The sequence below is a fragment of the Micromesistius poutassou genome (genome assembly GCF_964030765.1).
Source record: "Micromesistius poutassou genome assembly, chromosome: 4".
In the NCBI taxonomy this organism is placed as follows: domain Eukaryota; kingdom Metazoa; phylum Chordata; class Actinopteri; order Gadiformes; family Gadidae; genus Micromesistius; species Micromesistius poutassou.
In genome coordinates, this window is record NC_140274.1 from 17,247,698 (window position 1) to 17,271,571 (window position 23,874).

General features: G+C 46.8%; 1 protein-coding gene across 1 annotated transcript in view; it reads right to left on the reverse strand.

Annotated features, from left to right (window-relative positions):
• The window catches only part of frem2b (FRAS1 related extracellular matrix 2b), a gene marked incomplete at both ends in the record, with an annotated part of 88,810 nt that overhangs the window by 26,344 nt on the left and 38,592 nt on the right, over positions 1–23,874 (reverse strand). The window contains 3 exon segments of the mRNA XM_084466376.1: positions 12,391–12,642; positions 13,185–13,303; positions 18,033–18,270. Coding sequence (XP_084322502.1) covers positions 12,391–12,642; positions 13,185–13,303; positions 18,033–18,270 — 609 coding nt within the window.

The following is a 23,874-nucleotide window of genomic DNA, read 5'->3' on the forward strand; positions in this document are numbered from 1 at the left end:
CACCGGCTACAACACAGCAACAAAACTGAACATAACGACACAACTATCTACAGCAACACAACTACGGCTTCAACTAAAGAATATTTTTAATGTCTTGAGTACGTATTGTTATAAGTAGCAGTTATAAGTAGTAGTCTGTCATGAGTTAGTTCAAAGTGATGGCTTAAATGTGTTTGCTTCTTCTGAGAAGCAACCAAGAAAAAAATCAGTATTCATTTTACAATGATTCATGAACCAAATATATTTCTGAAGCATTGAGAGGCAAGCGTTTTGCATTTAAACTTGAATTGCTCAAGCCATTTATGCCATGATCAAAATCAAATTTGAAACAACACACACATAACGTTTGTTATGGTGTGTGGTGATACCCCCCCCCCCCCCCCCCCCCTCCCCGCCCCCCCCCCCCCCCCCCACCAGTCCCACAGACCCCTGAGCTCATATATAGATATTGTTTGTGTAGTTGTGTGTAGTGTGTGTAATGTGCACAACAGACAAACGAGATCATTGTTACCCGAAGTGGTCTCATCCTAAAGCCGCGACCATCCAGTCGTAACTAAACCACAACAACCCGAACCCCCGCTCTGCGGCGGGCGTGGAGGAGCAGCGGTGCATAATGAATAGATTAAACGAATCGGCCGCGGGCCATGGGCAGAGATGTGGTTACCATGACAATGCGCTTCGCTCTGCATCGGCCACGGCGCGTCGCATGCAGAGCGACGCGGGACGGCGGCGGCGTTTTTTTTTCCGCTGACGCGTGCAACGCCGCCCGGCGGTACGCGAGACAACGAGTTCCCCCTCGAGCGCCGAGGCACGCGTGCACACGGCGCTTGGAGCTAGGGACTGCAGACGGGGATGCGCTGGATGAGAGCCACGCGGCCGGTGGACGTGGGGGAGCGTCTTCCTGTGAGACACGATCCCCGTGGCGCTCGGGCCGCGGAAGAGGAAGGTCGACAAAGTGAAGCGAACGTAAACACGTGCACGGCGGCGCCAGACAAAACACGACACCAACGGCGCAACGCGGGCGGGTGCATCACACGGAGCCCGTGACAGCCTCCCTCTCGCTAATCTGACTCCCGCATCTCGAGTGACACCCGGGCGGGCGTGTGTGGTTTCAGCCTGAACGACACTCGGCAACAATGGGCCTCACCCTTGGCACGACGAGACGATTGCCAGAGGAAATAACAGAGCATCCGGCGGCTTCCCCTGGGTCACCCCCCCCCCCCCCCTCTCTCTCTCTCTCTCTCTCTCCACCTCTTTCTCTCTCTCCACCTCTCTCACGCTCTTTTACTCCTACTCTCCCTCCCTGTCGCCTCTCTCTCTCTCTCTCTCTCTCTCTCTCTCTCTCTCTCTCTCACTCTCTCTCTCTCTCTCTCTCTCTCTCTCTCTCTCCATATAGGCACAATAACTCCCCCCCCCCCCCCCCCCCCCCGGGTGCAGGCAAAGGACAAACACTTTAAATCTGTGCTGAGAACAAACCGGAGACAAAGAGCAGAGCACCGGGAGGTGTGCAGCTGCCAGCGTTTCTCCCCCACCTCACCCCAACCACCTCCCCCACAACAGCCAAACAAAACAGGCTTTGGCTGCCTTATCTGGCCCCTGTGTTGGCGTCGTAATCAGATATAGTGTCCGTGCAGCGCAGGTTGGCAGCCTGGGATGTTGGCCCTTGTTGTAGCAGCCCAGTAATCAGATAAGGGTTGAGTGGGGGGGAGAAAATGGCGAGCTTCAAAGAGCCCCGGGCCATTAAATAGAAGGAAGGCAAGCCTGTCGCCACCGCTTCAGCCTCCACCTGCATTCATGATCCAGCAGCACTCCCTGGCCACAAGGAGTTCCTGCCCATGGTCACTTGGCCCTGAATTCACTTGTCTACCTTGGGCATGGCACTTCAAATGAAGTTGATTGTATTTTGTCCGGCCCAGACCAAAGAAGTCTTTTGCAGACACACTTGTTTTATATTCAATGGTCACCGGATTCCATTAGTTAACACCAGTGGGATCTCCATGGAGACGGGGAAATCAGATCAAAATAAATCAAGCCTGTCGTGCTTTTCGGACTAATCGCACACAAGGTTTCGGCTGAGATTTCAGCAAGGTAACCAATCTTGGAGCAGCAAACAGAGTAGTTTGTCGATGTTTGTGTTTGTTTATTTTTCTCCGGAATGTTCTGTTCTGATAACCTTATTTTCCGCCTTAAGTTTGCTGTAACCCCATTAAACCCCAATCTGCTACTTAGTGACCTCTCTCTGTGTCCACAGTCAAACCCCTATCTGCTCCTAAGGGACGTGTCTCGGTTCCCACAGTCCAACCCGTGTCGGCTCTTTTGCCACCTGTCTCTGTATTCAGTGTATTCTGCTGCGGAGTGGGAGATTTTCCATAACGACAGAAAGGAAAATATTCCAAAAATATATCTAAAAGTAATCATGTTGGAGTTTCCACTTCGCACTGTGATTCAGAAAATATCGTATGCAAAATAAAAACACATTTCCGACAATGCAGTGGGGGCTGGATCGCCGCAGTCTCCTGACTGCCTGTGGAGACGGTATCTCCTCTCAGGTGGACGCCAAGACAGAGTATCCCCATTGTGATATTTCCCGGCAATGTCTTCCTTAAAGCTTGTTCTGTCACGCAGAGGTAATTGCTGTTTTATACGGTCTCCTGTATCCGGGGAAATATTTGGGTGGCTGCGGGTTGTAAAAAAACAAGCAGAATGCTTGTACAGCAGGATCCTCTCACTCCTCAGTCAGTCGCCCTGTAAATTCTGGGCCCCGGCTGACGCTCGAGAAGCTATGATTAAAGTGGAGGGCGCTGCGCGGCGGTAGCTGCCCTGGCCGCGGATCAACCGGACGCGGGCTGTTATTACCATCCACCTGCGGGTTTCGTTGTCCTCGGAACAGGTGTGGGAAATATTTGAGGTTGAAAGACACGACTCGGCTTGAAATAGACGACCAGGCCCTATCTCTCTCACTTTTTTGGCCGTCGTTCTCTCTTTCTCTCTCTCCCTTGCCATGAGTCTCTCTATCTCTTTCTCCATCACTTGCTCCCTCTGTCTTTCCCTCGTTCTCTCTTTCTCTCTCTCCCTTGCCATGAGTCTCTCTATCTCTTTCTCCATCACTTGCTCCCTCTCTCTTTCCCTCGTTCTCTCTTTCTCTCTCTCCCTTGCCATGAGTCTCTCTATCTCTTTCTCCATCACTTGCTCCCTCTCTCTTTCCCTCGTTCTCTTTCTCTCGTCCGTCTCCATCTTTCTGTCTCTCTATTGCTACAATTCACATTGTGCACCTAGATATATCATCAGACTGGTGTGACCGTAAGTAATGTAAATACAGTAACGTAACTTATTTTTCATGTGAAAAGTAAAGTTATGCGAAACTACTGAAAATATGGTAACGAAACGTAGTTCCTTTTTCAATTCGGCGTAACGTTACTTTTCCCAGGGACCGATTTGATGCCAAAATGCCAAAACTACGGCAAGGTCCGCAACCAAGTGGAGAAATAAATCCATACTATCCATACTGGAAGTAACTTAAAAAAAAAGAAAAGATTTAGCATTTTTTTCTATTGCACTTTTGCTCAATAAATGTTTTTAAAATACTTCTTCTATATAAAAATAGCTGCCTAACCAGTATTTTACCCCTTCAGAAGCATTTATACCGAAATTAGAATATAAAATTAACATACCTTGATATAATACCGTTACCGTCTATGCCTCAAATCATACCGTGAGATAAATTTTAGTCCATACCGTACAGCCCTAATATATCATCTGTATTCATTAAGAAGTTTACACTTTTTTGGTCTATTTTTCAGTTTGTGCATTTTTTCACTTATTCTCTTTCCTGTACTTTCTGCTGTGTAACCAGAGTTCCCTGTCTGGGATTGATAAAGTACTGTATGTTGCATCTGTTTCTCTCTCTTCGCTACAGCAGATTCACCATGGTGCTACAAGGTTGTGTTTTGTAAATGTGGTGTTTTGTCCAGCGGTGGTGGTTGTGTGTGAGGGTCCCGTGCGTGAGTGTTTGGTAGTCCGTTCTGTGGTCGAGGAAACAATTACCACCTTCTCGGTCTTAGCACAGGGTGGCAGAGAGGCCAGCCGCGCGGTGGGAGAGTGGTGTGGAGAGTCGAAGTGCGGTCAAACTGCCAGAGAAACAGTTGCCTTAGGCCGTCGTGCCTAAGTCCTAGTCCCTCCCTCTCTCCCACTCTTTTCCACTCACTCTCTCTCTCTCTCTTGCTCTCTCTCTCCATCTCTCTCTCCATCTCTCCTCTTCTTTCACTCTTGCCCTCTCTCTCTCTCCGTTCTATCCCAGCCCCCTGTCCCTCTGTTTCTCTCTCCTTCCCTCCCCCTCACCTTATCTCCCCCCTCTCTCTCCTCTCTCCCTTCATCCTGATCCTCTGACACACAGATGAGAACACCACCTATACCTGGGCTTAGCTGCAGCCTGGAGAGAGATGTGTTCCTTATCCCCCAGCGTGACACACAGAGAATCACCTCAGGGTCCTTTCAGGTGAACCTGACACATTGACGTCGGCACAGGTGGGAGAGGGGGGCTGAGTCGTGCCCCGTGTGGAGGAGGTCAAAGTGCCTGCGGCAAGCATTATGCTTGTGATGTCAAATACGTCAGTAGGAGTTGTGCGTCTGAAATGAACTGAGAGTCGTTTTAACGTTTGATTGTGATCGTCATTGTCTCGGGCTATTGCCTTCCTAGCTTGGCCTCACAGTACAAATAAAGGAAAGAAAAAGGTTCCTAGGTGGAGACTCTGAGACTAACCCTAACCCTAATTGATTGTGATGATCAACACACACACACACACACACACACACACACACACAGTCATAGGAATCCACATTCTTACATATACACAGACACACACACCCACACACACCCACACACACCACACACACACACACACACGCGCACACGCAACCCACCCACCCACCCACCCACCCACCCACACACACACACACACACACACACACGCTCATCGTTCCCAGAGCAGTGCTCCATAGTGACAGAGATGGTCATAAGGCGACCTTACAACACTTACTGGATATTAAGACACTCACTCTTGCTCACTCTTTCTTTCTTTCATTCCCTCTCTCTCATTATCTCTATCAGTCTCTCTCTCTCTCTTTCCTCCTCTATCGCTCTCTTTACTTCTTTCACAGTTTCTTTTTCCACTCTCTTTTCCACTTCTTTGACATTTCTTACCTTCTCTGTTTCTTCCACTCTCTCCCTTTCTCTCCGCGTCTCTCTATCCCTCTCTCAAGGTAAGCCATTAAAGCTATACTGCTGTTGTGATAGTGTCTGTTTGAGTACGAGTATGTCTGTATGAGTATATGTCTTTGTGTGAATATTTCAGTGTCTATAACTGCTGGTGTATCAGTGCAAGAGTGAGTGTGTGAGTGTGTGTGAGTTTATATCCGTGTATATCTGTGTGTGTGTGTGTGTGTGTGTGTGTGTGTGTGTGTGTGTGTGTGTGTGTGTGTGTGTGTTTGTGGTGGTGTCAAGGCTTGGTACGGTTCGTTAGAGTTTAGATACATAGACAAAATAAAATAAAAAAGCCTGAAAAGCAAAAATTTGTATTTTCGATTCACATTTATCACATTTATTATTTATTATAACAGTAAACCACATGGATAGCTTGGTTTCCAGAAGAATAGGGGAACAAACCAAAAACTATTGCCTGCTTTGCATGAAAAATATTTTAAATAGCCCAAACTAAAACTTCAACAAAGGAATGCATAGATCAGCAGTATATGGCAATTAAGTAGCACAGGAATGCTTGAACAAAAGAGCAGCATTTTATTAAAGATTAGTCTATCAACATGAAATCAAAGTGTGACGGCGCTTTTTATCTCCCAGTCTGCTGTAATGGGCCGTTACAGTAAGGGGGCTCTGTGGCTCCAGACTTCCATCTGTCCAACCCAGCGGCAGACCTCACACCGTGTCCAATTGCATCTCAAGTGACGGCAGCACAGACTAACACAGACTCTGCGAGCGTCACTTAACTTTATGTGGATATTTTCCCATTTTGTATATTCTGAACATTCGTTTTTCAATAAAAACATGTGTTTTTACTAGCTACAATAAACAACCCCTGTGCTGTTTGGTTTATAGGGCTGACCAATACACATGCCATTTCACCCCTAGTGTGTGTGTGTGTGTGTGTGTGTGTGTGTGTGTGTGTGGTGTGTGTGTCTATGTCCAGCATGCTGTTAGGCAAGCAGGTAGCCATGTCATGAAAACCAGGATGACTCAGGATGTCAGCATGTAGCTCGAGGCTGTTGTGTTTCACACACACACACACACACACACACACACACACACACACACACACACACACACACACACACACACACACACACACACACACACACACACACACACAGCCCAGACAGCATTAAGTGACGGGCCAGGCAGCCATCATAGTTAAAAGCTGCTCGCCACCGCTGTGGTCACGCGGTGACCACCATCGAGCTGCTGTCTGTCAGATCCCCCCTGGACGATCCCCCCACCGACTCCCCAGACCGACGGGCCCCAGACCGCAACACACAGGTGTCAGATACAGCAGGGAGGTACATACGAACCATGGTGTGTGAGTCTATGACAGCGAACACACCCTCTGCATTCTGATTCATCACAAACCACCGCAAAATTACAACAACTAACCACAACAACCACAGGACAACATAGCATAACACAAAAACAGAACTACATCACAAAAACATCACAATCACAACATCATCAGAGAGAGAGAGAAAGCGAGAGTGAGAGCGAGAGAGAGATAGAGAGCAAACTAGTGAGGAAAAGGGAGAGAGAGGAACGGAGGGAGAGAGAAATAGAGAGAGAGAGAGAGAGAGAGAGAGAGAGAGAGAGAGAGAGAGAGGGAGAGAAAGCGGGAGCGAGAGAGGGAGGAAAAGGGAGAGAGAGAGAGGGAAGGAGAGAGGGAGAGAGAGGATTATTATCAAGTACATATTAAAGGCATTTTTTCTGTGTATGTGCATATATGCATGCAAATGTTTGCATGTTATCTCTCTGGAACGTGCTTGGCCTGCCCGGGAAGCTTTGTGCTGCAGCCTGCAGAAACAGCATTTATGGTATCTTCAACTAATCCTACTGTGATTGGTAGAGAGCCGGGCTCCAACAGAGCAAGCCTTCCTCTCCCAGGAATGACTACAATCAGCTCATTACTTCCTCGTCTATAAGTGGGTGAGTGTGTGTGTGTGTGTGTGTGTGTGTGTGTGTGTGTGTGTGTGTGTGTGTGTGTGCATGCGGGTGTCTGTGTGTGCGCTTGTGTGCGTCTGTGTGTGTCTACTTGTGTGTGTGTGTGTGTGTGTGTGTGTGTGTGTGCTTTCCCCCTGGGCTCACCTCAAGTGAAGAGATAATCTAATCTTAATGCGACCATGAGTCCCCGCACTTCACTCGACAACCCTTGACCTCAGGCCTCACAGCCTGAAACTCCAGAGCGGGTGTTCCCTGCGTCCCACATGCAGGTTGGATAGCGTGGACAGAGATACGTTCATCGTCGTTGTGTTCTGTTACGTTGATTGTGCTGTTGTGTTGCTTTGCCTTCTGGATGGTTGTGTTGTCCACTGACCGATTTGTGTAGTGAATATTGTGTGACTTCCCGGGGAATCATTCACAGGTCTTACCCAAGCTACTACCCCGGTTACCATGGATACACCGGAGTTGAACCTGCACTCCATGCCACCAGTGGGTGCAACGGTCCTCGCGCTCGTGAATATTTCAACGGTTGCGTCGCATCGATGATGCTCTTCCTGCTCGCTGGTGTGCGGTCATTGTTAGCGCGTCCCGTCCCCTTACTCTCCCCCCCTCTCCCTCCTTTCCTCCGTCTCCCCCCCCCGCTCTCCTCTCCAGCTCCTCCCCCTATCTCGCCTTTCCTTTCTCTCCCACTCTCCCCGCTCTCCTCTCTTTCCTTTTCACCCTTACCCACCTCTCTCTCCTATCCCTCCTCTCGCCCCTTTCACCTTTTTCCCACTGCTCTCTCTCCTCTCCCCCCTTTCACCCTTTCCCCCCACGCCCACCTCTCTCTTCTATCCCCCCCTCTTGCCCCCTTTCACCTTTTCCCGCACTCCCACCTCTCTCTCCCCTCTCGTCTGTCCCTCCTCTCCCTCATTAAAAACCTGTTTGTCTCAACAGTTGTCCAGGGATCCGCCAGCCGATGCCCCCCCCCGTGCATTGATGAGGCCAAGGGTCGTTGTCTCGGGTTACGCCACCTCTCCCCTCCGTTAGTGGACCGTGGCGCAGAAGAGCATTCCAAACACGTAACGCCCCCCCCCCCCCCGCGCGCCTGTCCCTCCCTTCCTGCTCCTACCCAGGACAGGTGAAACTCATCTGGTGTAAATGTTTGTAAGACGCTAGGGGACTAGAGGCCTAGGAGAGGGGAAGAAGTGCGGAGAGGAGGGGAAGGGCAGGAAGAGAGAGGTGAGAAGGGGTGAAGAGAGGGAAGTGGAGACAAGGAGGAGACAGGAAGGCAGAAGGGGGCGGATGAGCAAAGAAGAGCGTTGGGGGAGAGAGGGCAGGTGGGGGGAGAGAGGAGAGAGAGAGAGGAGCGGGGTAGAGGTGTGAGAGGAAAGGAGAGGAGCAGAGAACAGGGAACAGAAATGAGGATGTCAAATTTACAAGTGACACTTCATCACACTTTCCTCATCCATCATCGCACCCTGTCCATCACATCTTGTTACTCCAGTAAAGCAAAGATTAATCATTTCAACAGTTTGAGTGTATTACCGTGGCAAGCTCCGCCACCATAGAGCTAAACAAACAAATGAACAGACGCCTGGTAAAGCCTGCACGCTGAATTGTGCTCAAAACTGTAATCTAGAACTAACTAGAAATGAGGAACAAAGGACATGATTATTCTCGAGGCATTACCTTCATCTATACACAATTATATCCAGGATATTAAGCTTTGTTTTTCTCTACACCTTACTGGATACTGTAACATCTGCTCTAAAGTGCTTCCATATCACTGCAGTGAGAAGCAAGCATAAAAGGCAGAAGGGCTACGCAATAACTTGGTGTCTCTTTCGGGGTGGTCGGAGAAGACCTTGAATCAACTCAAACTTTGTTCCTTTCTCTTTTTCCTTTTCACCGCGGTACATAAAAGGTTTCCCTCCACACCGGAGGAACCTTTAAGGCTCTGGTTATTAAACTGTGGAATTGTGAATTAAATATTATACCACTCCAACAATCCGGCCTTAGATGAGCGCTTCTTATTCATGGAAAGAGACGGACCCTTCCCCCGCTATAGGGCAGGGGAATAGCGCAGCAGGGCAAAGGGTGTTCCACTCCCAGCTAGAGGAAACCGGGTTCGATCCCCATTCATGTCCGCAGCCTTAACTACCCTTAAGGCGTGGTTGGGCAAGATACACTAACCCCCACCAGCTCCTTGATGACATGTTTCTGAATTGGCAATATCCCTTTGGATAAAAGGCTCCATGCTGCTGAATGACTTAATATACTGTATATATACTAATAAGCCTCGTTTTCCAGGGAGGTGGGTGCTGTGGAACGCAGGGAGAATGAAGGCAGAGATAGAGAGAGATACAGAGTAGATAGAGAGACCTCAGGAGCGTGCACACATGCACATTATAGCATCCACACACACACACACACACACACGCACGCACGCACAAATGCATGCGCGCTCACACACACACACACACACACACACACACACTAATTGCCCATTCTTCAATTTGTACTGCAAGAAAATGCATAATTTCAACCTGTAATTATAACTTACAGAAACCAATTTAAGGCTTTGTGCATCATGCATAAAGTTTTGCTGCTCATCCATAAAGGAGCGAAAAGTGCTGGAATACACAAGTACGTCTTCAGCGAAACCCAATAAACGTCCATCGCTGGCTTTTAAAGTCTGGGTTTATGAGTAAATCAAAAACCGGAAAAAACAAATCCAAATTTGTTTTTTGATCCGCTCAGAATGTCTGGTGGAGGTATTAAAATGTAGATTAAATAAGTTCAGGACAGTAGCACAAATGAGTGGCAGTGTTGAGCAAAGCAAGCATTTCACCACTTTAATGAAATCTCAGTCAGTCTGAAGAGCTGAAGAGACATCAACACGCACACTTGACACACACACACACACACACACACACACACACACACACACACACACACACACACAGCCACACAGCCACACAGTCCTGCTTCTCACCTAGAGCAACATCTCTCTGTTAGAAACCAGGGGGAGAGCAGACTTAGGTTAGGGTGTGCTGGGACTTCAACTAACCGCGACTTCTACATAACCTAGCCAAGACTTAACTTAACCATGACTTAACCATGACTTCAACACAACCTAGCCAAGACGTAACTTAACCATGACTTAACCATGACTTCAACATAACCTAGCCAAGACTTAACTTAACCATGACTTAACCATGACTTCAACATAACCTAGCCAAGACTTAACTTAACCATGACTTAACCATGACTTCAACATAACCTAGCCAAGACGTAACTTAACCATGACTTAACCATGACTTCAATATAACCAAGCCAAGACTTTACCAACCATGACTTAACCATGACTTCAACATAGCCTAGCCAAGACCTTACTAACCATGAATTCAACATAACCATGACTTCACCATAGGAACACCATTCCTTACCATCAGCTAGCCACTACCTAAATATTAAGGTTAGCGCTGCTGCCTCACAGAAAGAAGGTCCTGGGTTCGAGGCCCGGGGGAGTATTTATGTTCTCCCTGTGTTCATATGGGTTTCCTCCGGGCTCTCCAGTTTCCTCCACACCATTAGACACACATTGTAGGTTAATACCCCTGCCTGTGCTCTTGACCAGCAGCAGTAGATGGAGTGGGTCCCAGGGTGCTGTGAAAAGGGCTGCCCACTGTTCCAAATGCTGCAGCTAATCATGGCTCCTATGCAGAGAACAAATACTGTGGTGTAGTAGCTCAAATAAAAGCATCTCCTTCTTCTGATTACCACACTTTTCCTTTATCCTAACTTCAACCTTACCTAAAGGTTTATAAACTATAACTTAACATTACCTCATCATAACCAGTAACTTAACCTATTACCTAATAATTCTTCAACCATTACCTTTACCATTACAACAACTTATGAACCATTCCTAAATCAATTCCTAAATCATAACATATCCATGAATCTAACCCTTACCGATATATTACTTAACCATGACCTTAACATAACCTAGAAAAGACTTTACCATCATTACCTCACCCTGCAATATATTACTGACCTAACTGTTCCTTGACCAAATACGGGCATTAAAACATCTGAGCTTCCTGCCAGCTGACCAAATATGGGCATTAGAACACCTGAGCTTCCTGCCAGCTGACCAAACACGGGCATTAGAACACCTGATCTTCCTGCCAGCTGACCAAATATGGGCATTAGAACACCTGATCTTCCTGCCAGCTGACCAAATATGGGCATTAGAACACCAGAGCAAGTGAACCCAAAACACTTTTTTTATGTTTTACTTTGGTCATTTGTGTTATATGAGCGGCAACATAGTAATATATGCCATTTCATCACTGTTACTGAAATAAGTCCCCAATTGAGAGAAAATAGGGGTACAATTCAATGTCTTAGCCATTCTCCCCAAAATACTATGTGAATGTTCCACTCTGCTTCCCGAGAAAGTTGGGTTTTTCGGACACTTATTGTATAATGCCACTGTGTGTATAGATGGTAAAACTTCATTCGAGCAGCGACTTATTCAATACCCACGTCCAAGGGTAAGGCTTCCCGGACACATATAGTATAACACTACGGTGCGTGGATGGTGAAGCTTTGTCTGAGCAGCGATGTATTTAATGTCTGCGTCAGAGTTAGGGTTAGAATTCCCGGACACCTATAGTTGACGCTACAGTGTGTGATGCATTTCATATCCAACATTGCATATTCCAAAGCTCATTACAGTTTCAAAACGACGGTACTAAAATAGTATCATAAAGTAGGTATGGAGCGTAACCATGGGGATAACACACCCCCCCTCTCTCCTAAAACTCTCAGCCCAAAATGCATTGTTTTAAATCACATAATCGTGTTTGAATTCCATTTGAAACTTTGGGGACACTGACTCTTTAAGGACGTTGAAGTGCCAGGTGACAGGTGACCCTATAAGGACCTTGAACTGCCAGGTGACAAGTGACCCTATAAGGGCGTCGGAGCGCCAGGTGACAGGTGACCCTATAAGGGCGTCGGAGCGCCAGGTGACAGGTGACCCTATAAGGGCGTCGGAGCGCCAGGTGACAGGTGACCCTATAAGGGCGTCGGAGCGCCAGGTGACAGGTGACCCTACAAGGACCTTGAACTGCCAGGTGACAGGTGACCCTATGAGGGCGTCGGAGCGCCTGGGGTCTTACCGTCCTCCGCGTGGGGCAGGATGGCGACCCTGGCGGTGGGGTAGCTGGTTGCCAGGCGACCGCCCACCGGCATGCTGAGGCTGACGTTGAAGCTCTCCTCGTCCTCGTACAGCGAGTCGTCGATCACCACCACGCGGCAGGCCTTCTCCGCCTCGCCGCGCTCAAAGCGCAGCACGCTGCGGTGGTCCTCCGGCCGCGAGATGTAGTCCGAGTAAGAGAGGACCGAGGTGGGGACGGTGCCCGTCGCTGTCGCTATGGTTACGAACACAGGAACACAGGAACACACACACACACACACACACACACAGTTGTGGAAGAGGTACTTTAGTGGCTAGTTTAAAGGGTAGCAGCTTTATTTGAATCATCTTTCACACACACACACACACACACACACACACAGACACACAAACACAATGTGACACATGCACACACACACACACACACACACGTGCAGACACAGACACACAAACGCACACACACAAAGAGACACAGGCACACACGCACGCATACACAGACACACACACACAAACACACACGCGCACATGCACACACACACACACACACACACACACACACACACACAGACACACACACCACAACACAAGAGTTATGAACGCTTGGAGAGTTTATTTTAAGCATTTTTCATACACACACACGGACACACACATCTGAGCATTATTACACACACACAAACACGCAAACGCGCACACATACTCCCACATGCACACACGCACACACACACACACACACACACACACACACACACACACACACACATTGCCTCCCCTCCCCACCTTGCTGGGTGTAGCAGACGACCAGGAGTTCCTGGCTGACGTCTCCTCCCCTGCGGACGGGGATGAGGAGGTCCCCCACGTCCTCCTGGACGTTGTAGAGCGCCGAGGGGAAGAACACGCTGGACTCTGGAGGAGCACCGCACACAGAGAGACACGTCACATATAACATGTATCACTCGTATAGATTCAGAACATGTGGAGGAACACTGCATGGAGAGAGACACGTCACATATAACATGTATCAGTCGTAGTGTAGATATCAGTCAAATAGAACACAGAATATATATATACATATATATATATATATATATATATATATATATATACATATATATATATATATATATATATATATATATATACATATATATATATATATATATATATATACATGTATACGTATGGATCAGGGTTTCCGTTGTTTCCGTTGTCCGGTTATTACCAGACATTGGCCGGACAAAAATTAAATGTCAGACAAAATGTAATCTCTCAGGTCAAATTGTCTGATTGAAATTTGCTTATAATCAGTCTAGATAATGGTCTGCTGACACCGCTCCTCTTATCGACGCCGTAAGCCTGCGACCAGACGCCCCCGCTGTGACGACAGCGCTCTGTGGCTATGGAGGATTGCATTTCTCCACAGCCTGCCAAGTCCTCATATGCGATCTGAACGACATTTATCCAGAGTGGGCCAAGCTTGCAAAAATAGCCTGTGTGATCCCTGTCTCTAGTGCTCCTGCGGAGTGCGGGTTCTCGCTGCAGAATCGGATCAAGACAAAGCAGCAGAGTCGCCTTGCGGAGAACAAGGTTACGTGACTTATGCGCATCGCAAGTTGTGAAGAGACACTGAGCAGTTTTGATTTTAAGTCGACTGCTGCAAAATTCAGCACTGTGCTGCAGCGGAAAAAGTTGTCTAAAATGACAATGTTATAGGCCTAGTAATTAGTTTATTCCAGCTTGTTCCTATGCCTTGTTATTGCGATTCATGTTTTTTCGTTCATGTTTTTTTCCCCATCTATTTGAAAGTTAGGCTATTAAACATGTTGCATTCTATACAGCCTTATTATGTCATTCTTTAAGCTACATAGCCTAATTAAGAAGCGATAATAGGATATTTGACCTGCATATCATCAAAATGTCCAGAAAACTAAACCTCTGCAGGTCACTTTTTTTCACATATAGATTCACATTGAGAATATTTGATATTCTCTTGATATTGATATTTCTGCTCTCCTCAACATATTGAAACAGAAAAAGTAGAATAAATGTGGGTAAAAAATGAAGCAATAAAGCAATAAAGGTAAAATGTGCCTACATTAAAATAACGTAAATATGCATAAATTACATTTGTATATACTAATGTGCATATATTACACCAGAAAGACCATAAGGTACGCATGTAAATTCTTCCCAATATATGCACTTCTTTTTTTATTTACATCAGATGTAGATCAGTGCTGCACCACATGCTCTGTTTGTTCTAGCACTAGTTCCTCCTGTACTTTACTAACCATGGTTTTCCATCGTAAAAAAAAAACACACGTCTAAACGCTAAACCAAGCCAAACAGCGTCCGATGTTATCTGCGGCAGAACGGAGAACCGGGTTAATGTTGGACCTCCACCACCGGCTGCTCCCCGGGTGCAAGGCCTCTCCAGGAGATACAGAGAGGGGCTGGCAGCCGACCCGGTCACCGCGGCCCGCGAGGGGGGTCGAGCAGAGAGAGGGGGGGGGGGATGGAGATAACACGGTGGGTTATCTGATGTGAGCGAGCGGGCTCCGGCACCGGAGGAGCCGGTCGAAGGCGCCCGGCTCGCGGCTCTCTCTCCACCACGCCGCGCCCCTAATGAGAAATCTCATTAAATATCTGCCCTCGTTCCTGCTCGCTCCCCGGCTCTTTGATCAGAACCTGGGATCGGCTCGCACTCCTCCCCGCTTATCTAAACACACTCCCCGCTCGCCCCGATGACTGATTCACAGCGTAACGCGCAGAGACAGCGCATCGGCTACTCGGAGTGACCCCAGGGAACGCCGGCGCCCACCCCACCCCCCCCCCCCCCCCGGCCCCAGACACGCAGATCATGCTATCGAGACTAGAGAATGCTATCTAGGAAAAGAGCAAATAGACGCAGGCGCGTCCCCTGGGCATTTATCAAGCGCTCTGCATGTAATACGATATAGGTCTGTGCGTGCTGTATGTTTGCATATTCATATGCTACACCGATTTTTGTTTCCTCGGGGTACAGCTGGGTGACGGCTCTCCGCATCTGAACCATCATGAGTCGTTAGCCAGTGTGTCTCCTCCGTTTGACCACCTCCGTCACCTCCTCCTCCTCCCGCATCATGTCTCCCCCAGATCCCCACCCTGCCTCACCCCACATCATCTCACCCGCGGTCTACGCTACCCCCCCCAGCCCTGCCCTGACTTTCCCCACACCTAGATGCCACCTCACCCATGCCCTCCTTACCCTTATCCCCATGTCCATCTCACCTCCAGCCTCGTCTCCCCTCTCTTTATCCTCTGTCTCTCTCCAACTTCCTCATCTCCTCTCTTCTTCTCTTCCTCCTTCTCCCCATCCCTCCTCTATCTCTCCCCCTCTCCCTCGCTCCCCCTCCGTCCTCTCCCCCCCCTCTCTCTCTCTTTGTCACTACCATGAGCCAGGTATCGGTATCTGCCTCCCGGCCTGACTTCCTCCCCCTAGTCCTCCCTCCCCTTTGCTCCCCCCTCTCTCTTTCCCTCCTTGCATCCCCCCGTGGCCCCTCTCCCTTTCTCTCCCACCTCCCTCTCCATCCTCTCCCCCCCCTCTCTCTCTCTTTGTCACTACCATGAGTCCGATATCGGTATCTGCCTCCCACCCTGACTTCCTCCCCCACCCCCTCCCCTCTCCCTTCCACCAGTGAGTTAATCCCGGGTTTGTTAATGATGTGTTCGGCACCTGCCCTGATCCATAAACCATAGCGCTCTGCTCTCACGCCTCGCGGCTTCACGGCTCATGAATTATAAACCCAGCACGCCAGGACCGCAGCCCCCCCCCCCCCCCCCCCCCCCACGGCTTCTACCTTCTACGCCACACACGCAGACGCCGTCCAAATAAAATGAATTAATTAATCCAACCGGTACCTTGCATCATAATAAGCCACAATACCATAGCGCTAACCTTGAGCGAGCTGGAACAGGGTTCAGTAGGAAACTGTATAATGAAAAGTTAAATAAGCAATTAGGACAAGGTCTGTTCAAGGAAAAAAGACAACGATTTGAAAGTCCTCGAAAAAATAAAAAAGATAGCTGCCAGTTATTATAATAACACTCAGGAGAGTGTTTTGTGTTTTGGGGGAAAAAGCACCAAACAAACATGTGAATTAGCATAAACCCTCAATAGTAGATTATTTTTTTTCGGATTTGATTCATGCAGGAAGCAGCGAGGCAGTTTCCCTGCTGCTAGACACAATCTGCTGTCTCTATTCTTTTCCTTGCAGGTTGTTCTGTTCAACACACAAACAACCACATCTGCATAATCATTAACATTCCTCGGCTAGTCTGTTGTTGGTTTTGTTTTCTGCATGCCGTGATGAACTGTGTGTCTCTGGTCAGACCAGAGCCAACGCTGAACTCACCAAATAAACTTGTAAATGTCATGGAGGTTAGGGTTAGGTTTAGATATTAGCATTGTTTAGATATACAGTTGAATAAGTGGTGGGACTTCACTCCAATTCGATCAAACTAAATCAATTGCAATTTTTAATTGCAATCCAATTAATTTCAATAAAATTCAATGACAGGGAAGAAGGATAGTGTAGTGGTTGGGGGAGTATGCAGCCGATCGCCCCTACCTGCTCTTTAATGACCTGTGTCTTTGCCGGTCTTTGCAGAGACAAGGTTATACAGTCTTTGCACTGTATAACCCCTACCTCCTCCTCAATGACCAGTCTCTGTATCCACTGTGTAACCCCTTCCTGCTCCTTCATGTCCTGTCTCTGTATCCACTGTCTAACCCCTACCTGCTCCTTAATGAGCTGTCTCTGTATGTCACACTCTCACCCCTACCTACTTCTTAATTACATGTTTTTTCCCTGTGAAACCCCATACCTTAACCTTAATGACATGTCTCTGTATTCACTGTTCATACCCTGCCTGCTCCTTAATGACCTGTCTAACTTCTACCCAATGACATGTCTCTCTTTTCACTGTTCACCCCCACCTGCTCCTTAATGACCTGTCGCTGCATTGACTTTCTTACCCCCACCTGCTCCTTAATGGCCTGTCGCTGTATTCACTGTCTAAGCCCTACCTACTCCTTAGTGACCAGGCTTGGTATTCAATGTGAGTGGCTTTTAGTATTGTTGTTTGCTGAATAGTAAACAGTAATCAGTAAGCATCCAGAAGGTGATAAACAAGAGGTATTCTACTTCAACACCTCCAGCGCTTTGATATTGGTCCCAATGAAAGGCTCATTATCAGTAGAATGTATTCATACCTCCGCAAAGGAGGTTATGTTTTCGCCCCTTCAGTGTCTCTGTGAGCAGGATATCGCAAAAAGATGAGCAGGGATTCACAATGAATTTGGTGCGTAGGCCGAATATGGGCCAAGGAAAAAGTGAATAACTTTTCATGCCAATCAGCCAAAAGGGGGCGTGGACGTGGCAGCCCCCAGCCCCTCCCATTTCCTGCTATCTATTAAATCTCTAAAAGTCATCAGACTCAGCTCAGAGCAGCCAATGGGCTCCCTCCAAGCCAGGACCACTTCCATCAATCCTGGACAAGATCTCCCATGCTCTTCTGAGGACATTTTCTACTTTTTCATTTCCTAACGATTCTGATTCTGATTATTATCACTACTACTCCTTCTACTACTGACCGTCTCCTGGGTCTTGGATCTCCACCGTGGCCTTCTCAGGGAACTCCAGCAGCGCCATGACGGGTTCAGACAGCACAATCTGGAAGCTCTCCGACTCCTCGTACTCGCTGTCCGACAGAATGCGGACCCTCCAGACGGCGGTGGTCTGACCGGGGTTGAACTGGACCTGCTTCTGGGACCTCCCCCGGAAGTCACTGTCCTGCGTGGCGGTGCCGTCCACGGTGCCAATACCTGTGGGGACGCGAGAGGGCGTGAGAGGAGGAAGAACCCAGGGAACCTTCCCTCTGGTGAGATAGACCGATAGAATATAACTTTATTAATCCCTTTGTTACAGCACAGTAGCAGTGGAAGACACAGGATTTAATGCAACACAATAAAAATACAAAATAGTGGTAAGGAAAAACAAAAATAGATGCTGAAGTAAATGCAAAAGTAAGGACAAACAGAACAAACAGGGAAAACAGAACAAACAGTATCAATTCTATTAGGTTCTGGTCCAGTTGGTCCGGGTTTTTATGACCAAAGCAAGCCTGAGCGAGACCCAGACCGGAACAGGGTATACCCAATGCCACCATCAAAGGACCATTTTACAGGACAGCCTGGGGTGGCTTAATCCATTTATACCACAGTTATAAAAAATGATAAGGTATTACTTACTTTCATCAATAATGTGATTGGACTATTATCGAGCTAATCAGCTGGAATTAAAATAATTTCAAATATAGTTCCGCAGTGCTTTGGGCATATTGTTTTTGCATTGTGAAGGACACATCTGGTCGATAATTATATTTTTGTGGTTGTTGTGGTTGATGTTGATGTTTAATGCAGACGCTTGGAACGTTATTGACCAATCAGAATCAAATATTCATCAACACTGTGGTATAAGTGTATTCATAGAGCACTCCTTCCAACACAATGGAAGTCACAGTGGTTTCCATCGCCAGGAATGTCACTTCATGTTTTGAACCCGGCTAAACCCCCCCCAAGTCCTAAAATCATTTTTATGTCTCCTAAACAAAAATACTTTTAAAGAGCTTTTGTTTATCCTCACAGTTTTATTGGATGGTAAGTGGTTTCATTGGTCTGGGGATTTGGGCAGCCACTTTCTTCCAAGCACCTCTTTATTGTAATGGATTGATACAGAAATAATGTTACCACTTCTGACCATCGTTGCAAAAGTAAAACATTTCAATGAGAATGGCCTCCTGCTCCTACATCAAGATTTGAAAGGTGAAAGTTTTTTTTTGGGGGGGGAGGGAAGGATTAACTAGATTAAGGACAACCATTTAAAACAATTAAAGAAATGTAAGGATACATTTCAAATGAAAGCATCAGAAGAGAAATAATAATTATACTAAGTGCGGATGATTAAATTAAAAGCTGCAGCAAACAGAAAAGTTTTGAGCCCTGATTTGAAAGTAGGTCTATACACCATTGAGGTAGACCTCAGATGTTGAGGAAGTTGGTTCCAAATATGTGGTGGTAGATACAAACTAAAAGCTGCTTCTCTGTACTGCATTTAAACCCTGGACACAGTGAGTCTGCAGCTTCCTGGTGAGCCGAGGGCTCTAGTGGGCACTGGAACACTGTAACCTGAAGGTTTCTAATTTGATCCCCGACTCCTAGCTGAGCCTCAAGGTGTCCCTGAGCAAGACATCTAACCCTAACTGCTCCCGACGAGCTGGCTGTCGCAGTGTGTGGTTGATACCGCAGTCGGTGTATGAATGGTTGCAAGTCGCTTTGGACGAAAGCTTCAGCAAAATGCCCTAATTATAAATATGTAAATATAGTGGGCGAGGTTTGTTTGGTGTCGTCATTCTATAGCTCTTAGAAATTTAAGCTTTCTTCCTTTCCTGAATTGAGAGATGCTGAAATGATTAGATAAACCGACACACACACCTACTACCTACATCCCACGGAACCTGCATTTATATTAATATTAATATATTTATATTTTCTATATAGACGTTGTAGACGTTGCTGGAATTCACAACAACTTGTGAATTCATGAATATATTAAATAATTAGATCGTATGTTCCCAAGAGCTTTAATATGTTTAGTTTTATGCTAATTAAAAGTTAATTAGAAACCTGAACAAAGTTAGATTTTGAAATCACTCCAAATTTAAATGACTTCAATGACCTTGGAAAAAAGCACACACACAGAATCCCATGATGGATGAAAAACATTTTTAGTCATCTGCAGATTTGGGAACAAAGTGCCTTGAAATGTTTCTCACACACACACACACACACACACACACACACACACACACACACACACAGCTATTGTGGGTGGTAATTAGCTAAGCTGTTCTGTCTCCAGTAGAAGAGAGTTTCTTTAGAGGTGAATGTATTATACAAGCTCTCAGCTCTCAACTTTGCTCAATAACATTTCTGTTGTTTCAGAAATAATTAAAACTGTGCTTAGTATTCACAAATTCACATTGTAAAATGTATTTATTTTACTATTAACCAATTAAGTTACCAACTAAGTAACTCATCCACTATCTAGCCTACTTAATAACCAATTACTTAGTACCCAACAAACCAGCTAGCTAACCTAACACAAACACACAGATACACACACGCACAGCACAAAACCACACACATTCCCCAATTCTCACACACACACACACACACACACACACACACACACACACACACACACACACACACACAGATTTAAACACTTTTATTTGGATCCAAATTTACAAAGAAGGAGAAAACCATCCAAATATTTTTGGAACACAAAGTGTTTGTCTATAAGATAAACACATATAAGATGAATAAATAAATAAATAAATAAATAAATATTCAATGAATAAATGAAAGTTGCAGCAAAACAAATGGCCAGAGAGAAAGAGAGAGAGTGAAAGAGAAAGAGAGAGCGAGGTAGAGAACAAGAAGATGAGAGAGTGAAAGGGGACAAAAGAGAAAAGGGGAAAGAGTGAAGGAGATTAAATGGTAGAGAGAGGATGAGAAAGTAAACAAAATAACAAAATGGATCGACAGAAGGAGAGACAGATACAGAAAGACACAAAGAGAGACATGCAGAGAGAGAGTGAGAGACTGCCGGACAGAGAGGGAGAGAGAGGGGTGGGGGAGGCGGTATGAAACCAAACAGAGAGATTACACAGCTGAAAGGGGAGCCGTCGAGGTCGGTGTAGAACTAAATTACTATTTCATTTGTTGATGAAAGACGGAGAGAGAGGGAGGTGGGGGGGGGGGGGGGTGGGGTGGTGGAAAGGGCGTCCTTTGATATGCCAGTCGAGACAGGAGCAGCGGACTCCTACACGTGTGCTGAGATGAAATGGACTCTCTCCTCTTCAAAGACCCGCCGCATAGCGAGACAACGAGGGGTTGTGTCTCTGCACAATGCACCTCTCGCATCACCACGGCAACCCCCCTGCCGTCCCAACACATACATCACCCCCCCCCCCAGAACCCCAACCCAACCTGCTCACATTACTCACCCCCCCCTACACCACTCACATCACCTCCACTCACATCACCTCCACTCACATCACCTCCACTCACATCAACCCCGAACTCACATCACCTCCACTCACGTCCACTCCACTCACATCACCTCCACTCACATCACCTCCACTCACATCACCTCCACTCATATCACCCCTCCACTAACATCACCCCTCCACTCACATCACCTCCACTCACATCACCTCCACTCACATCACCCCCACTCACGTCCACTCCACTCACATCACCCCCACTCACATCACCTCCACTCCACTCACATCACCTCCACTCACATCACCTCCACTCACATCACCTCCACTCACATCACCTCCACTCACATCACCTCCACTCACATCACCCCTCCACTCACATCACCCCTCCACTAACACCACCCCTCCACTAACATCACCCCTCCACTCACATCACCTCCACTCTCGTCCACTCCACTCACATCACCCCCACTCACATCACCTCCACTCACATCACCCCCACTCACATCACCCCTCCACTCATAACCCCCCCCACTCACATCACCCCCACTAGCATAAGCCCTGCTCACGTCCCCCCCACTCCCATCACCCCTCCACTCACATCACAGCGACCACCGTCGCTGAATGTGTGTGTGTGAATGTGTGTAAGAAATTGAATGGGTGAATGTTAGGCAACAATTGTAAAGCGCTTTGAGTTGCCACCGGTTGGAAAAGCGCTGTATAAATGCAGTCCATTGTTAGATATTAAAGATCTTAATTATTAACTTCTCTCTCTCTTGCCCTCCCTCAATGTCTGGTCATAATGGCATCACCCAACCTCCAGTTCAGACCCCCCCCCGTTGGCTGTGGGGGGCATGAGGGTGAGGCACCGTCCGGGAGGAGAAGCCTCCAACCCTGATTCGGTTTCTCTGGTCCTGTGACTCATCTCAGCTCCCGGGCAGATGCGTGAATGGGTGAATCAGGGGATTGGCATGCAGCTCTGGGGTTTGTATCCCAGTCAGGGTTAACAGAAAGACCATCTTCATCATAAACGCCATCCCACCATATTTAACACCACCCGTGAGGAATAGCACATGAAATAAAACCAAGAGCCGGGAGATTTCATTTGAGGAGAGGGAGGGCGTTTAGGGTGCTATGGTGGCTCTGCAGCGGTATCTTTGAAGTGGGCACGGTGACATTTTACTGTACGACGAGGCCTTCTTGTGTTGTGTTCCTCCTGAGGCTATCAACACACACGACTTCTGAAGAACTTCTGGAGAACTTGTGGCACCGTGAAGAAATGCCATAGCAATCTGTCAGCTATTAGTGAGTGAAACGTGATTTGAGAACATCTGTTCTGGTTGATTACACATCTTCCTCTGTAAGAGACTATTTGGATTTTAGACTAGTCCCAGGTAATTTGTGACCAATCAGGGCATTTCTTCCATGATTAGTTCACAACCCCCCCCCCCCTCAATGGCAAGAAACAAGAGAGAAAAAAGTTGAGATATTTCCTTGGGTTGTTTATTTTCTACTGCTCTTTTCCCCTCTCTGTTTAAAACTCTGAAATCATACCTACATTAACCAAGTGTCTCAGCTTTTCAATGTAACTTAACTGACAATAAGTAGTTTTTTGTTTTCGTCTTGGTTCTGTTATTCCCCGTTTCAAAGCGGATGTGTCAGCAAATAGGAGAAAAAATGTATGTATGTATATAACGATGCTTTTTGAGGAATGACATTTTCAGCAAATACTGAGCAGAGATGGAAGGTGTTAAAAAATGCAATGGATGTCAATGTGGTTGTTCTAGAATCTAGATGGTGTGTGAAATATTAATAAAAGGCTTTGGGGTGAATTATACTGTGCCTAGTGGCTGCTAAGAGGCACACACAGTCAGATAAAACTCACTGTATGGCATAAGTTACACTTATCTTCATCGCCAGGTATTCAGCTACCAGGGTAAGTGATTCATACATGAGTCGGTGTATAAAATGGGGGGAATATTGAATAAATAACCTTAACACAATCTGATTTTAATTAGATGAATACAAATTAACGCATTAACACACTTTCACTGTGATTTTGGAAGGTTTTGCCCACAGAATTTCAACATGCATATCAGAATTCATGTATTTAGTTTCACTTACTTTACATTCAATTACACTTTCAAAGTGAGTAAGTGACAGCCTGAATACAATTGCAGTAAGTGACAGCCTGTTTACAATTCCCAAATCTGTGGTGCTACTTATTTGAATTTAACTACACTTGTAGTAACTGTTGGTTTACAATTATACAAAGAAACTGCCTGTTTACAATTCCCAAATCTGTGGTTTTCCACAGATGTCATATTCAACCCACACTGAGTGAGTCAATAAAACTCCCTCA